Source organism: Otolemur garnettii, unplaced genomic scaffold (genome assembly GCF_000181295.1).
Source record: "Otolemur garnettii isolate 467f Iridium unplaced genomic scaffold, OtoGar3 scaffold00027, whole genome shotgun sequence".
Classification (NCBI taxonomy): Eukaryota; Metazoa; Chordata; class Mammalia; order Primates; family Galagidae; genus Otolemur; species Otolemur garnettii.
The window spans coordinates 7557240-7574393 of NW_003852422.1; the positions used below are offsets into that span (position 1 = coordinate 7557240).

At 38.7% G+C, this 17154-nt stretch overlaps 1 protein-coding gene across 1 annotated transcript in view; it reads left to right on the plus strand.

Moving 5' to 3' along the window:
* The first annotated feature begins 1225 nt into the window (after positions 1–1225).
* RTTN (rotatin) overlaps positions 1226–17154 on the plus strand; it is a 149815-nt gene continuing 133886 nt past the window's right edge. Inside the window, exons 1-9 of the mRNA XM_003788403.2 lie at positions 1226–1323; positions 1661–1848; positions 2718–2895; positions 4420–4509; positions 6505–6595; positions 7949–8063; positions 8961–9111; positions 12418–12583; positions 14745–14926. Coding sequence (XP_003788451.1) covers positions 1293–1323; positions 1661–1848; positions 2718–2895; positions 4420–4509; positions 6505–6595; positions 7949–8063; positions 8961–9111; positions 12418–12583; positions 14745–14926 — 1192 coding nt within the window. The 5' untranslated portion in view covers positions 1226–1292. The remainder of the gene's footprint in view (positions 1324–1660; positions 1849–2717; positions 2896–4419; positions 4510–6504; positions 6596–7948; positions 8064–8960; positions 9112–12417; positions 12584–14744; positions 14927–17154) is intronic.

Here is a 17154-nt window from a genome sequence, read left to right on the forward strand (position 1 = left end):
AACATCAACCATGACACAAAGAAATAGAAAAATACCCTATACTTATGGATTGGAAAAATTAGTATCGTTAAAATGTTCAGACTGCCCAAAGTGACTTACAGATTCAATGCAATTCCCGTCAAAATATCAATGTTATTTCTCACAGATACAAAACGTTTGGAAAAAATAAAATAAAAAGGAATACAAATTAAAATACAGTTAATAATTGCTTTTTACACAGCATTTACACTGTATTAGTTATCATAAGTAGTCTAGAAATGGTAAATTATACAAAAGGATGTGCCTGGGTTATAGGCAAATACTAGCCCAGTTTATATTAGTAACTTGAGCATCCCTAGATTTTGGTAACAGGAGCCAGTCCCCCAGGGATACCAAGGGGCGACTTCATCTGCTTTGACATATCATTCTTTCCTAAGGAAATTGAAAAGATCAGTGAGATAAAATGCTGTCTATGATGCAAATTCTTTGGCAAATTTGATTTTGTTGTTGTAACTCATACAGTCGCTTAGAATTTAAAAAATCGATTTGTTCAGATGCATCACAGTGCACACTGCAAAAAATCAACTTTGAAGGGATTTAACCAGTAAGTAATTCATACCCACTTTTTTTCTCTTCACTCCCCACCCTCTTTCGTAGTTCCCTGGTTTATATCTGAACTTAGGTGTCCAAAGACACCGCTTGACTTTGCAAGTACATTTCACAGATAAAGAGGGTTAGTCATTTTGTAGTCGCGAAGGGACTTATATAGGAAAACAAAAGGCTACATTCTAAATTGTAATTGTCTGGGAGTTGAGATTTCACGTTGCAAACGGCAGAAACGAACTGGAGAGAGGAGGAAGGGCGGGGTGGGTTGGGCTTTTTTGCTCCGGCCTCAGCAGCCCGCGCGCAGCACAGCAAATTCCCGCGCTTAGAAGCCGGAACCCCAGGCGGAGGGCGCGGCGGTAGGGCCGGAGCTCTGTGCAGGGAGCACGGCCCAGCGAGTACTACAACTCCCGACGTGCTCGGCGGCCGCGGCAGGTTCTACACCGTGCCCCTCCGTTCTTTCCCCTTCTTATGACAGGGACTACTGTTTAGGAAGAGCGCACTCGTAATTACAGAGAGACTGTAAGCTCTTTTGACGACGCCGGGCAATAGAACAGCTTAGGAAACTCCTCTTACCCTTAAGCTGGGTTGGTTATCTCAGAAATCGGGAACCCACGTTCCACCGTCTGAGTTTCCGGGGAACATTAATTGTGGCCGGAGGCTGTGGCGCGGCAGTTTAATTCCCCGGCGGCGGCAGATTTGGGGACGAGATGCCCCTGACCGGGCTCATCAAGAAGCTAGGTAATTGTTTGAGTTGCTTGCAGTCCAAGGCACTCTCTTGTCGTGGCCACTTGCTGGGAATGGTCCTGTTACGTTTCCACGACCGAACCACCCCGCGACAGCCCCCTCTTTTGCCCCAGGATTGTTGGGGTAGCCTCGGGTAGACCCATCTTTGGGACTTTGAGTAAACTCGGCAGTTCGCGTCCCGAATGCACCCATGGTCTGCCTCGGAAAAAATTGGTTTATTTCCTTCTGTACACCGCTCCCAGCATAAATAACCGAGTGTTGGAATAAACTCCGGGTGGGCGTCCTCTTGCAATCAGGAAGGAAATAGATTAGCTTTGTGCTTCTTTGACAGGTCATCAGCTGGCCGAGATCAGGGAACGCGCTCTCAAGAGTATTCTCAGCAAGGTTGAGCACAACTTAATCTGCTACGCTGATCTAATTCAGGAGAGGCTCCTTTTCCTGCATTTGCTAGAATGGTTCAATTTCCCTTCTGTTCCAATGAAAGAAGAAGTTTTGAAGCTGTTAAGCAGTTTGGTTAAGGTAGGATCATTTTGAAGTAAAATAATCAAATGAATGTTTCTTAGTCATTTAATTGCAGCATTTGTCGGAAGTTAATAAACATTTGGAGTTTTAAACAATTTTAAAACAACCAGAAATGTTGAATTTTAATTCATCTGGGTTTATATTCAGCTTCCTTTTATTTGTGATGTTGACTCTCACATTGTCTTTGCTGTGCTCTGAAGTAGCATAGAACTACTGTGTTCTGTTATGTTCTGATTTTGGAAATCATGTTTGGACATTAACATTTGTCATATTTTTCCTTAATTTTCTGGTATTTACATCTTAAAAATTAGATGTGTCTGTATGAAGGAACAAATTAAAAAATAATGTTACAGATGACAATCAGTAACACATGTATGTTAAGTTGCTTTCCCATCTCTTTTTTAGATATTTGTTTGTATGTCTACCTCAGTAGCAGCTAGTTGTCACAGTCCAATGTCAAAGTGTAAGTTTAACCTTTCAAAATTATAAGTCACTATGCAATCATTTGAGAATCGTCTGGTATGGCACCCTGTTGACTGGAGAAGGGTAGGAGAGAATAAAGTTTCAGTGGAGAAAAGTAACCCATTTAAAGAATGAAAGAGTAGGAATTGATAGTGTGCATTTCTAGTATTCTGTGTGTTGGCTCAGGTCTCTTCAGTGTTGTCAAGTGCTTTGCATATGTCTCTCTACATTTGTGTCCTATTCATTGAAGTTCTTTACTTCAGGGCATAACAGTGAAGGATTTGTTTTTTAAAAAAGGACATCTGGTATGCTAAAAATAATTTCATGTTTTGGTTATTGTAACATAAAGGTTAGAGATTTTGACATTTTTAGTTAATCTCAAGACTACTTCCTTCTTATTTTAGTATCCCCCAGCAGTCCAGCATTTGGTTGACCTTGGTGCAGTAGAGTTCTTATCTAAGCTTCGTTCTAACGTGGAGCCAAGTCTACAGGCTGAAATTGATGGCATCCTGGATGGGCTTTTTATTCTTCCTTCAGAAGTTCCTGCACTATATTCTGCCTCTTACCAAACCAATCAAACTGGTAAGTATTTGGAATCAATTTAGTAGGTTCTGTGAAATATAAATATATTGTTCTAATGGTAAATTTTAAGGAAAGGGACATTAGATTCAGAGAAAAAAATGATTCTTCTCACCCTACCCACACTTATTTTCCTTGTGTTAACTTAAATGACTTTGAAATTTTTTCCCTCCTCTACTGTTTTTTGTTTTTTTTTTTTTTCATTGAGGCATTTTATTTTTAAGTATGGATTACATCCCTAGAAAAAGAATCCCAGGGTTTTCCTTCCTGTGCCTTTTCTTCCTTCTTTGTGATCCGTGATGCCAGCTGAAGTTATCAGTACAAGGAAACCAGCAGATGGGAGCAGATTATTCTGCCATTTTTCTAAATCTTTGAGTTGCACATCAAATCTGGGGTTAATCACGTCACACTTGTTTAACCTGCCTGTGAGGTTCACAACAATTTTCTCAGCTCTGTGATCATCGGTGATTTTAAATTTGCCAGTGTAACCATGCTTCATCATTGCAGTTAGAAACCTTTGGAGCATGGCCTTATAAGAACCCAGCATTTGCCTCTCTTTTCGGTATTATTGATGCTCTAAGAGCATCAGCCAGGACATTTATGTGCACCATTATGGTGGCACGGAAAGATGGCGGAAAGAGTCCTCCCCTACTGTTATTCACAGGAGGATATACTTGATACTACTTTTTTAGACCTAAAAGTTGCCAGGGACTTTGTTTTCAAACCCAAAATGAAAAATTGAGTTTTAGTGTTTACTCATTCTCGTTCTCATTGCAGCCGAACTGCTGAATATGTAATTTTGTGTGACAGGAAATTACAAAGGTATTGAAAGATAAGATTTGACTTCTTTGTTTCTGACAACTTTTAAAAAGTATTAATGAATTTGAAGTGATTAGGAACTGTACAGTTGGAGTAAAAGAAGAAGAAGGTGGGTAAGCAGCTTAGAAAACAGTGCTGGATTACTTTGTAGCAGATTCTTCATGTACCTTGTGGATATTTTCATTCTAAAAAATTGTATTTTGTTAACAGTTGAAGAGAGAAGGGTAACACCCCATTGGAAGCTGGCTTAACAGTCACATTTTTTCTCTTTGGGAAAACAGACTATACGGAGAAAAAAGCTGGATGGTTTTCTTTTTTTTAGCTTGAAAAATGATTCAAAAACTTAAGAGAAAACATTACTTTTTTTTGGAGACAGAGTCTCACTCTGCTGCCTTTGGTAGAATGCTGTGGTGTCACAGCTCACAGCCAACCTCAAACTCTGGGCTTAAGTGATTCTCTTGCCTCAGCCTCCCTAGTAGCTGGGACTACAGGTGCCTGCCACAATGCCCGGCTTTTTTTTGGTTGCATTTGTCATTGTTGTTTAGCTGGCCTGGGACAGGTTCCAACCAGCCACGCACAGGGTATGTGGCCGGTGTTGTAACCACTCTGCTATGGGTGCTGAGCCAGAGAAAATGTTACTAATAAAAGAAAGTTTGACTTTTAGCAAATACTGAATCAATAATACAGTAATATATATTTTCTTTTCAGAATTGTCCAAACAACCTGCAATCTTAACAGGATATTTTCCTCAAGACAAAAGTAATGTTCAACAGATGGACGTGCCTCCACGAGCAGTGGGTGCGTATGTGTGGGAAGTAAATTCCATTGACTTAGTAGATTGAAAGTTAATGTGTCGTTGCTGTGAAGATGTATTGGCATCAAACTTGACTGTTCATTACCAAATTAGTATTGATTCAGTTGACTCAAATTAGTTTAAGATATCAGGTTTAAATGGTACAGTTCTCTGTCACTCAGTAACTGTGTTTGGGCAGCCATGTAGATGGGTGGTAGTAATGGTGGTAGCACTTGGTGCTGGTTGGTAAGTTTTTGTCAGGCGTTGTACCAGGCACTCCCCATGTGTGGTCATTTATTCTTCAGCTCCCTTTGGTGCTGTTCATCTGGTAACTGCAGCCAGAGACCCAGGGTCATCTTAGTTTCTCCTAACAGTTCTCCAACATCTAGTTGGTTAAAAATTTTGATTTAGAGCCCTCTCTGTGCACTCGTCTCCAGGGCTTTGCGTGTTGGGCTGCGTTTGGTCTCTGCTCATATGCCACTTCCTCAAAGAGATCTTCCCAAGGATCCTGCCAGTGATCATTATGTTGAATTTTCTTTCTAAAACATTTTATGCTCTGGAATTATGTATATATTTTCTTGTTTGCTTCCTTGTTTTTATGCTTAATGATAGCTGTGAACAGTGTTTAGGCCCCAGTGTCTGGAACAATGCCAAAGATGTAATAGACACTTAATATATTCTCTGAAGGAATGAATTTATCTTCAGAGTCTCAGTGAGGTTGCTGTTAGTGTCTCTGTTTTACTGATGAGGATACTCAGGCTTAGAAAGGTTAAAAACTGTGTTCTTGGTGACACAGTTGGGAAATGGTTAAGTAATCATGTACTTAGCATTTTATTGCTTGCATAGTTGACTTGAAAAGGCTATCTCTACTGATGTCATATATTCAGATACACTCAACTTGGGAGTCCTTTCATGGAAACTCACAGATTGAATAACAGCATAAGAAGGAAAACTTGTTAAGCTGTTAAGATACTTTAGCTTTCTATTTTGGACAAATTTCGTTAGGCTTGCAGGGAGCTTTGTCTTTGAGGGAGATGTCTGGGAGGCTTAACTGAGTGATGACAAGAGACATCTGAAGAGGGTGAGAATCTCCAGGGCTGGTGACAATGGGTGTTTGGAGGAAGCCCATGAAAACATAGAGGCCAGTTGACATTGTTACATTGTTTTGTATGAGTTGCAGTTTGTCTTGATTTGTGACATGGCTTATTTTGGACGTGTGCTGTGCATCGGAAGCCTATCCTTTCTTCCACCCACCTCTCACTGTTTCCTTAGAAGTAAACCGTGCTTTTATTTAACACTTTTGAAAGAAGTGTTGTGCTATGTTTGGGAATTTAATAATACTGTTACTTGCATTTAACAATTCCATACTCTTTTTCAAAGCATTTGGCAGAAAGACTATTTGCCATTTGAAAAGACTTACATAGTTGCTATTTCTCTGTGTTGCCACTTTAACTTGTACAATGTAAGTTCCGTTAAAAAATGGTTTGAATAGGGATAGTTTAAAACTGTTGGTTTCTCACATTTCTTTTTATTTTGTTTGAGCATTCAACCTTATGGTCTTCAAGTCGTCTTCATGAAAGTGTTTAAACGTCTAACACCATATGGAATATTTGAACATGACTAGACATATTACGTTTGTATCATTTTTTATTTCTATAAGCAAAGGTTTTCTCCAGATGCTGATTGTTTTTATGTAAAATGTAAACTTGATATTCTGGTCAGCCACAGGGTAAAATAGAAAATTTAACATATACTTGAAATGTCATTCAATATTGGTTTCATGTTCCTCTTCTAATACTTATTTTAGTATTATATGAGTTTTGTTTAAATTATGAAAGTAGATCTCTGTTATTTATCCTATGAAGAACAAATTTGCAGCTGTTCTTTCTGATTAGGTTACTGTAAGATGTCCTTTTTGAAGGTGAACCCTTACTCTTAATATTGTTAATCTGTCATCTCTTTATTGTTTGATACCTTAAGTTTTGCTATTCCATTAACAGTAAATCAGACTGTGAAGTGTTTGAAGTTTTCTACGTTTCCTTGGCTACCCCTCACCACAACAGACAGACATGTTCTCTCCTCCAATGAAAGGTACAGTGCCTGACTGACTTCAGGTATTTTTGTTCCCTTATAGCAGTTAAGTGTGGTAGTTATTACTATATGTTTTGACTAGGAAGAGATGCTCAGTAGCTGTGAAAGGTAGTAATAGGCATAATATAAATGATTTTCAGTCTTTCAGAAAACAAGCCAGAAAAGTTCCTATTTGCCTTTAATCAGTCTACACATCAAATTTGATTTTTGTGATTGGAATTTTATGTAGTTTTTGGTGACATGACTTATCTCTTCTTGAGAATATTCTTTCATTGGCCATTTTTTATGGTTTTCATTAATACAAATGGAAAAATTCCACAGTAATGTGGTCTTTTGGTAGAATATATTTCAAAACATGGGCTTTATTAAGGAGAAAAATTATACTATGCTGAGAAGATTGGGTACTGCCAATGTAATCTTATGTACTTGCTATTAATCGATTGCTACCCTCAAAAGTAAATGGCTGATGTATAGAAATTTGGAGATTGTTTTACTCTCCAGATTCACTTTGTGCCATGTCAACAAATGCCACAATAAATGGAGTGTCTGCCTTTTTTGCATGTGAATCTGGAACATGAAGACCATCATGTTAGAACTGGACCAGATATAGTGGATACTGTTAAATGATTTTTGATAATGGTGCTTCCAAGTCTTCAGTAAATTCTCTTAGGACAAAATATTTAGGAGGTAGCAGGCACATAGGAGAGGGGCAGGGGGCTGTGTGATCTGTCAGTTCTGAGTCAGTCCCCAGGGCAGAGATGGTAATAGTTTCTAATGCATGCCTCTGGATAGGGTGTGTGTTTCGATGGTGGCCTGGAATTGGGGGATGAATAATTGCCACATCCCCAGGTGGGCAGAAATTGAGAAGTATTCTCTGTATGGGATAAGAATGGGGTCCTAATCTGTTTCATCTAGAGTAGGGAGTATCAGTAAAGAACCTAATTTCTAGAAGTTACCTTTATCTTAGTATTTTTTTCCTGTCATATTTCTTAATTTATTTAGCAAATTTATTAAATTCTGTGCCCTTTGACTTCATTGACTTTATTTTGCGGTATTATGATAGTTTCTGGGGGATGCAATGGTTAGTAGGTAGTTCCTGCTCCTGGGGGGTATTGAGTGGGGGATACCAAGTCAACAAGTAATTGTAATGCCACACAATATAGACAACTGGAAGAAACACCTTGCTAGAGTCATTTGTTGACTGGGAAAAACATCTAGGAAGGCTTTTCAGGGGAAGTGATGTCTCAGATGAGACCTGAAGGATGGTTGATAGAGTCATTAGTAGTCACTAGGCTACTTAGAATCTGCTGTAGGTGAACCCTTTTTAAAAGTGAGTAACACTATATTTTGTAGTTCTTTAAGAAGTAGTAACCACACTTTGATCTGGAACACCTGTGAACTATTGAAGGACGTTATCATGCAAGATTTTCCTGCTGAGATTTTCCTTCAAAGGCCAAAAATTGTTCAAGTGAGTACCTTCTAAAGTGGTTTTAGGTTTGGAAACAGAGAGCTTTTGCAATAAAACAAACTTTGTAGAGTAGAAGTTCTTGGCAAGGAAATCAGTGTATTTAAAAATGAAGTGTTTGGCTATTTAAACTACTATTTATTAACTCGTTTGGATAGTTAGAGCTCTTCTAGTAGTAGTAGATCCATTTGTCACCCCCAGTCCAACTTGGCCATCTTGAATTAGTAACCCTTTTGAGGTTACTAAAAGGGAGAATAGACTTTGGAAGTTGAAGCTGGGCAGCCATAATAACCCTTATTAATAGGAAGAATAGCATGGCTTTGGGAATATGGCCACATGTCTTCCTTTGATCTAGTCTGTTGCTTATCCAGTACAGAGAGAAGGCTCCAGGGTGGGACTGCGGCGTGTAGACAGGATTAGTAACGCCTCAGCCTTGTCACTCCGCACAGGGCTGACGTGGACACCAGTGAATGGTAACTCTTAATACGTACTGTTGCAGCTGGCAAATGATAGCAGAGGCAAAGCTGTTAATGACCAGAACGTGGTAAAATGACTGAGATGTTTGAGATGAAACGGGTTTGCTGTGATTTTAAAAAGTTCTGTGTGATATAATGTCTTGAATGGTGAATGTTTCCTGTCTTCTCTCAGAATGGACACTCAACTAATCGATTTTAGAAATAAGAAGCAGGGACTATTCTATTTACATTTTATTATCTCATTCTGACCCATCTTTTTGCATTATCCTAACTTATTTTTTCCCAGTTCTGTTTCTTATGTTTTATAAATATCTGACAACTTAATTTTATTTCTTTTTTGATTATTCCCGTAGGTAGGCTCCACATTCTTCTGTGAAGTCGAGCACTCTCACTGCACCATTTTCACTGCTCTTCTTTATTTCAGAGCCTTTTGTCTTTGTTGAAACTGGCCTTTGGAGGAGATGGAAAACATCGCCTGGCCTTACAGTCAGTGTCCTGTTTGCAGCAGCTGTGCACATACTTAAGAAACAGACTTAACTTTCACCGAGATCCAGGTTTCTTCTCTAACAAACAGGGTATTTATTTTCATCTATTCGTTAACCACTGGCATTATTTGCAGATTCTTCTGAGAACTCCTCTGTGTGTACATTTCTCCAACATAAACTCTCCACACTTCACTTTTGAATAAAAGCTGTGTGAATGATAGAATCACTGTGCACCTTGATCTCCTGCTCTTTTGTTGCTTTGTTTTTTATGAGAGACATTTACAAAGTGTTTTTCTTTTTTTTTTTGCAGATGTGTAGAGATTCTCTATAAACAGCGTTGTTGGAACTTAGGGACTAGCATTCTGAGTGTGGCTATTCATGAGGAACTGTGGGCATGTTAGAAAGTTTGATATTGTGTTGGTAATTCGTTCAGCTCGATAAATGTTGACTCAACATTTTATTATTATTTTATCTTTGCAGCTTTTATGAAAGCTATTTTATGCAACTTGTGATGTTGTCAGGTATTATAGCAATGCCAGACTTTTCAGAGAAGAAGTACCGCTAATGGCCACTAAAGTACCAGACTCACCTTGACAAAATACCACTTATATTTTAGGATTTCTGTGTGCTTATAGAAAGAGCACTGAAATTCAAATATAAAATTACGGTCACCTGTCATCATGTTTCACAGTTAATCCCTATTTAGTTGGGACCTTCACTGTTCCTATGGTACTTCAATATTTATGCATGATATTGGCGTTATAAATCTTGAGGGTGTGGGTTTCCTTATTAACATTCTTTTTTTTTTTTTTTTTGAGACGGAGCCTCAAGCTATCCCCCTGGGTAGAGTGCCATGGCATCACGCTCACAGCAACCTCCAACTCCTGGGCTCAAGCGAGTCTCCTGCCTCAGCCTCCCAAGTAGCTGGGACTACAGGCGCCCGCCACAGCGCCTGGCCATTTTTTGGTTGCAGCCATCATTGTTGTTTGGCGGGCCTGGGCTGGGGATTCAAACCCACCACCTTAGCTGCTTGAGCCACAGGCGCCGAGCCTATTAACATTCTTGAGGTCTGGCATTCTGCAAGTGACTGATAACAGAGGGCTTCTGGGTACCTCATTCTTCAGCAGAAAGAGTGCTAATGTTGATAAAAATAGTTGACGTGTCTAAAGATTTATTATGTGTTAAATATCACGTACTATATGATATTCTAGTCCTTCTTGGGGGGAGTATATCACTGACCAGATAAGATCAACGCCTTCATGTTTTATAAGGCTGGGACAGGTAATAAACAAATAGTCACATTTGTTTGAGATAAGGAAAAATACTCAAAGGAAAGAAGAAGGGTGACATGATGAGGGAACACGATCAGGGAGACACAGCTCACTGTGGTTGGGGTGATGTGGGAGGGGCTGTCTGTGGAAGTGACCTGCAGGGTGATGAGGAGACATCCACTTGAAGAGCTCTATGAAGAGCATTCCAGGGAGGATCAGAGGCTGGGAGGGGCAATACGGCCCAGGAAGATGGAGTACAGGAAGCCTGGAGGGGAGTAGGGGCACTGAGACAGAGACAGAGGTAGCACCATAGCATATTAGTGTATGGAGGCAGATTGGTCTTTGTAAGGATTTTACATTTTCTTTGACGTGTAGAGAAAAGTTTCAGAGAGTTTTTCTTCTTTCTCTGTAAATGCCTTTACTACCTAATTCTTTTTATTTTTGTGGTTAAAAAAAAATATATATATATATATATATATACCATTCTAACCATTTTTTTGGGGGGCTGGGGCTGGATTTGAACCCACAACCTCTGGTATATGGGGCTGGTGCCCTACTCCTTTGAGCCACAGGTGCCACCCCATTCTAACCATTTTTAAGTGTACAGTACAATGGTGTTAATTACATATGCACTACTGTGCAACCATCACCATCGTTCTCTGTTTCCAAACTTTTTCCATTAGCTAAACACAAACTCTGAAATCATTATGCGGTGATTCTCCTTTTCTCCTTTCCCCAAGCCCCTGGAATCCTCTGGTCTATTTTCTGCCCCTGATTTGTTCTAGGTATCTCATATCAGCAGAACCAGACAATGTTTGTCCTTCGTGTCTGGTTTATTTTACTTAGAGCATTTTCAGTCTTCACACACCTTGTGCCTTGTTCAGCACTTTATCCCCTTTTGTGCCCCTTTTGTAGATCCCAGTGTATGTGTATCCTACGCTTTATTTATTCATTTTTGATGGGCATGTGGGTTGTATCCATCTTTTGGATATTGTAAAAATACGGCTTCAGTGGACATTGGCAGATAAGTATCCACTGTTCAGCTCTCTGTTTTCAGTTCTCTTGCGTACCTAACTAGAAGTAGAGTTGCTGGGTCATGGGCAGTTCTGTGTCTCGCTTTTTGAGGACGTGCCAAGCTATTTTTCATCTTTGACTTTCCTGCCAGCCTCACCAACATGCGTTCATTTCTTTTCTTTCTTTAGTCATAGCCATTCTATTAGGTGTGAAGTGGTACCTCATCGTGATTTTGATTTGCATTTCTCTAAAGACTGATGATTCTTTAATAACTTTTCATGTTCTTGTTGTTTGTTACTATGTCTTTTTTGGAGAAAGATCTATTAAAGCCCTTTGCCTGTTGGGTTGTTTGTTGAGTTTTGGAAGTTGTTTGTGTATTTTGAATATTAAACCATTGTTAGATGATTTGCAAATATTCCATTCTATAAGTTGTCTTTTACTTTTTTTATAACATTCTTTGATGCACCAAAGTTTTAAATTTTGATGAAATCCTATTTATCTCTGTTTTCTTTGGTTGTGCTTTTTATCTCACTTTTAAGAAACATTGCCAAATCCAAGGTCAGGAGATTTATACCTGTCTTTGTTGCTGAGGACTTTATGGCTTTAGCTTTTCTATTTAGGTTGTGGGTCCATTGTGAGTTGATTTTTGCATACAGTTTGCTTCAGCAGTCTCTAGTGTCCTAGGTGGATCCCTCTGGAGGATTCTTTACTGCTGTTGGCTTTGGCAGTCTCTAATGTCGAAAGTTGATCCCTCGTCTCTAATGTCCTAGGTGGATCCCTCTGGAGGGATTCTCTACTGCTATTTGCTTCGGCAGTCTCTAATGTCCTAGGTGGATCCCTCTGGAGGGATTCTCTACTGCTGTTGGCTTTGGCAGTCTCTAATGTTGTAAGTGGATCCCTCTGGTATGTAGATTCCGGGTGATCAGGTCAGTGAGTTATAAACCTAAATATGCTAAGTGAATACTTGCAGAAAAGGTTAATCTTTACTTTTATTTTTACATGTGTAGAAGCATTTCTATTACCTTAATGTTCTTAGTTTTTTGGAAGACAACAAATACTGCTTAACAGTACTGTGTTTTTACTAAGGGATGATTTTATTATTTTTTTCCAGATGCTGTTTCCCAGAATTCTTCTTTGTCTTATTGTCATGAAGCAAGAGGTGCTCATCATTCCCAGAATCCTTCTCCAGGGAGTAGCAGCCCTCGCCCTTCTGTGATTGGGCGCACTGGCCAGCGACTCCGAGGAGATGGGCAGGATTGGGATGCCGTGTCCTCCAGGTGACTGAGAAATTAGAGAAGCCCAGTGAACTTGTGTGTGTGTGTTAATTTCAGGGGGAGATCATTATTTTTCTGTCTTTTAAAAAATATTACCACACATATAGAAGTAGTGTTAAACCACTGGCTTTCATATATATATGTGTGTGTATATATATATATATATATATATTTTTTTTTTTTTTTTTTTTTTTTACAGACAGGGTGCTACTTTGTTGCCCCATAGCAACCTCCAGCTCTTGGGCTTAGGCGATTCTCTTGCTTCAGCCACCCAAGTAGCTGGGACTACAGGCGCCTGCCGCAACACCTGGCTGTTTTGTTGTTGTTGCTGTTGCAGTTTGGCTGGGGCTGGGTTTGAACCTGCCACCCTCGGTCTATGGGGCCAGTGCCCTACGCACTGAGCCACAGGCACTGCCCCTTCCATATTTTTTTGACTGCGATTCACAGTAAAGATAAATAAATGTTACATTTCAACTTAGCATTCAGTACACAAATATATGTTCTGTGTATGTATATGTATGTATATGTGTCCACCAAAACAAAATGTTCACAAAATAGTACTCTGATTTCATCTTCTATGCACTAAATTTATATTTTCTGTTCCTTTGTATTTTATTTAAAGAGGAATGATGATCCTGACCCACTAAGTTGTATTCCAGCCATGAGTGGAATATCATCTAGTTTAAAAGCATAACTTTAAATGATAGATACCTTTTTTTATGCATTTTAAAGACATTTTTGTAAGTCTAATAATTTAAATGAGTAAATATTTATTAAAAGGAATGATGAGAGGATCTTTTAGAGAACAAGGACTCCTTTGAGGCATATGATTTATGACATCTTATTTATGTAAGGACAGATTTTTATTTTATCATCTTTGCTTAAAGGGATTGGCATGGTATTTGTATGTTACCTTGTCTAGGCTATAAACATCTTAAAATCATTAGTCAATGTTTTAGTATCATTTTAAACAATGTGCAGCAAGATGAACAAATGCGTATTGGCTCTGTTATTTTCTTGTAATGCTGCTTCTGGGGCTACAAGCTAGCACTGATTTGTGCTTGCTGAGTCCATGATGTTATGCTGTGTGCTGGGCACAGTTTGTTTCATTTAGACATCCTTCTAACAGTCCTGTAACAAGGCTGGTATTATTATCATCATTTTACAGAAAAGCCTGAGGCTTAAGAGCGTTATAGTTGGTAAAGAGCGGAGCTGATTTAGGCCGTGTGATAGGAGGGCCTGTGCTCTTAGTCCTTTCACTGTAGCTGGCCAATCAGTTCTCATTTTTCTCTGTACCCTTAGAAAGCCTTTCTGCCTCATTCTCTAGTGTGTTTGCTTGTAAGTTTTCACTCCTGAGTTAGTGCCTTCCTTATAGAGCTTTTCAGAGTTTGAGGGAAGCCCAAGTCATTTCCATATTTTGGGCTGTTTGGTATCTTGGAATTGAAGAGATGACAAAGTGGATGAAATTTGAGGAGTTTAAAATGTTCTACAGCATTAGCGTATTTCCGTGATTCAACTTCATTTGTGTTTCAGCTTCTTTTTAATCCTACACCATTTTTTTACCCTCACCTCACTGCTTTACTCCCAAGGTGTATTTTTTTAATGAGCAAAGCCAAGTAAGACAGGATGTCCCATTTGGGAGGTGCATTTTCAAAATCATTTGATGTTAAATATAGTAAATAAAGTAATGCATTTCTCATGATGTTTTTCTGGAACCATCCTTCAGTTACTAACTTTGGCTTCCATAGAACATTTGGTGAAAATCATAGACAATCTAGGAATCTAGATGAACTATTTAGTTTTACCTTTATGAGTTGATTATAGAAGAGCTTTGCTATAAATATGCTTGTTTTCTTTTATAAATGAATTGGGTTATCAGTACTAGTATTGATTGCTGCTATGGGAATGTTTAAATATTTTGAGATCATCAATTTGAAAAGCAAAATATAGGTGCATTTTTGGCTTCACTTATAATTTTGAATCATTTTTGCATGAACTTAAATTTCATAAGTTCATAAATTTGTCAAGGTTTCTACAGAATTGCTACATGAAGCAATAGAGGTGTGACTAGTATGAGGCTTCTAATATGCCAGGCAGCAGATATGCTGTGAATGTGTTTGAGGGTTGTTTCATATGCAAGGTTTACCATCTGTTTATTTTGCAGTGGAAGTAGTAGTCATGCTCAGGTAAACTCCAGGGTGTCTGTCCATTCACCTTTCGATATGGGACACATAGACCTGCCAGAGCTGGAATCGGAAGCCACGGTGGAGCTGCAGTTCCAGCAACTCAGTCTTCCCCAGTTCTGTGTCTCCATTCTGGAGTCAGCAGTTCCTCTCTTAAGAACAGGTTAGTTATTTTTGAAATTATAGTTCTTCTTATATAATTTAAGTTGGTTTTGTATTTTCTAGAACTTTTATTTTTCTTTTCATTCCTCTCTGTGTTAGGGCCTTTACAATCTATATTTACTTACCTAAGAACTTAATAATGTCTTTATTGTTTCTTAATTAAACAAGGATTCCTGAAAGGCTATTCAGATAGAGCATCCATTCATATTTTATGGGTTTTATTGTCGCAAGCTTCCACTTTTTTATTGGAATTTTAAGCACTGACAGTATAATGCAGCTGGAATAATTAGAGAGGGATAGACCAGAATAAACAAAAAAATCTCCAGTGATTGGCCTTTAAAAGCCATCTGAGTTGCTGTCAGTTCACACTTCCTGTTCATTTTTACTTAAGCCACGAGTCATGTTATAAACAAAACCCTGAAACTGGATTCTGACCTTTGTAGTCATTTGTTTTTCTTAAAAATCCCACAAATATGTTGGGTTATATTTTCACTCAGCAGTGCAGGGTAAATTTGAAGAGATGTACTGAAACATACACAGCTCTGTAGTTATAATTTTACGAAGGTGGGTGACAATATCAACAGAGTGGCTGACATCTACCAGAGTCTCTACCAAAACAAGTTACTGCACACTGAACCCTGCTGTATCCAGCTGTGCACCTGGTTTTGGGTGCATTATTTCATGTACTTCTCACCATAGTCCATTTTTTCCTTCCAACAGTGGAAGGATTTTTGTCCCTGCTTTAACATATGAGGAAACTGAGGTTTAGAATGGTTAGAAACTTGCCTAAACTCAAGCAGTTTAGAGCAAGAACTTGAACCAAGGTTTTTCTGAAACCAAAGTCTGTGCTCTTAAACCCTGCAGCATTTTTCAACGTAACGTTTTGGAAGCAGTAATGACTTTTATTTTCAAAATCTGGGCATTTTCAGCAATTGATAAACTTGTCAAGATAGAAGTGTAAGACAAGCAGGTTTTGCCCTTTTAAGTTTATACTGGCAAAGTAAAACAATATTATATATCCCACGCCAATGGTTCAGTCCTCCTTAGAGGTATTTTTTGCCTGTCTGGAGGTGATAGAAGGAGGAAAGTATGTACTTGGGAAGCATTTACAATGTTTTTATCCCGAGGAAAACTGTGTACCCACTTATCACTGAGTGAATAACTGCTTCCATGAGTTAGGATTATATATTAATTCATATATAACATTGTAAGATGAAGAAATGAATTTTGACATCATAAAGTATGTGTGTTTATCTGCCTCATATACTGAGAAGAATGGTTTTAGACTTAATGATTTTGCATGTAACCTTCTCTTAATTTGCTGCAAAAAGTCAGATTGATAATTATAAAGCTGTCTTGGTACATAAAAATTTCTAAATGTTCTCTTGCCCTTTCGTGATAAATTATTGCATAATTTGTAATGGTTCAGTATCATAAGCGATTTCTAAGGGAACTTGTTCCAGCTGTTTTAATGCAAAACTTAATCTAGATCCTTATGATATAGTAGTTTGTTTTGATTTTATTCATTAGAAATTAACTTTTGGGATGTAGGATGGAAAAGTCTTATTTGAGTGTTCAGTTCACTTACAATTAGGGACAGTGGAATTACTTTGTGGTTCTGTGTCTGTAGAGAAAGGAGAGACATCTGTGGGTGTGACAGCACAGTTTCTTTTGGAATTTTTTGAAGTTAAGGTAAGTGCAGATGGAATTTTTATTTTTACTTTTTCTGAGACAGAGTCTTGCTGGGTCTGTTGCCCCAGCCAGAGTGCAGTGGCATCATCATACATCACTGCAACCTCACACTCCTGGACTCAGGAGGGCTGCCTGCCTTAGCCTGGGAAATAGCTGGCACTACAGGCACACACTACCATGCCTGACTCATTTTTTTCTGTTTTTGGTAGAGATGGGGTCTTTCTCTTGCTTAGGCTGGTCTTGACCTCCTGAGCTAAAGCAATCTTTCTGCCTTGGCCTCCCACCACTCCTGGCCTAAGTGGAATTTTTAAAAAGTTGTTTCAGCAGTGGACAGGGCAGTGTGGACATTGTTTCAGCAGTGGACAGGGCAGTGTGGACATTCATTCCTTCAGTTGTTTCAGTCCAAGTTTAGCTTCCTAGGGAAGTCCTAAGGGGGAAAATACTGATTTATGACAAGTTTTAAGCCTTTTGGTACTAAATAGAAATTAGTAGAAGGCATTTTCTTTTCTTTTTTTTTTTTTTTTTGAGACAGAGCCT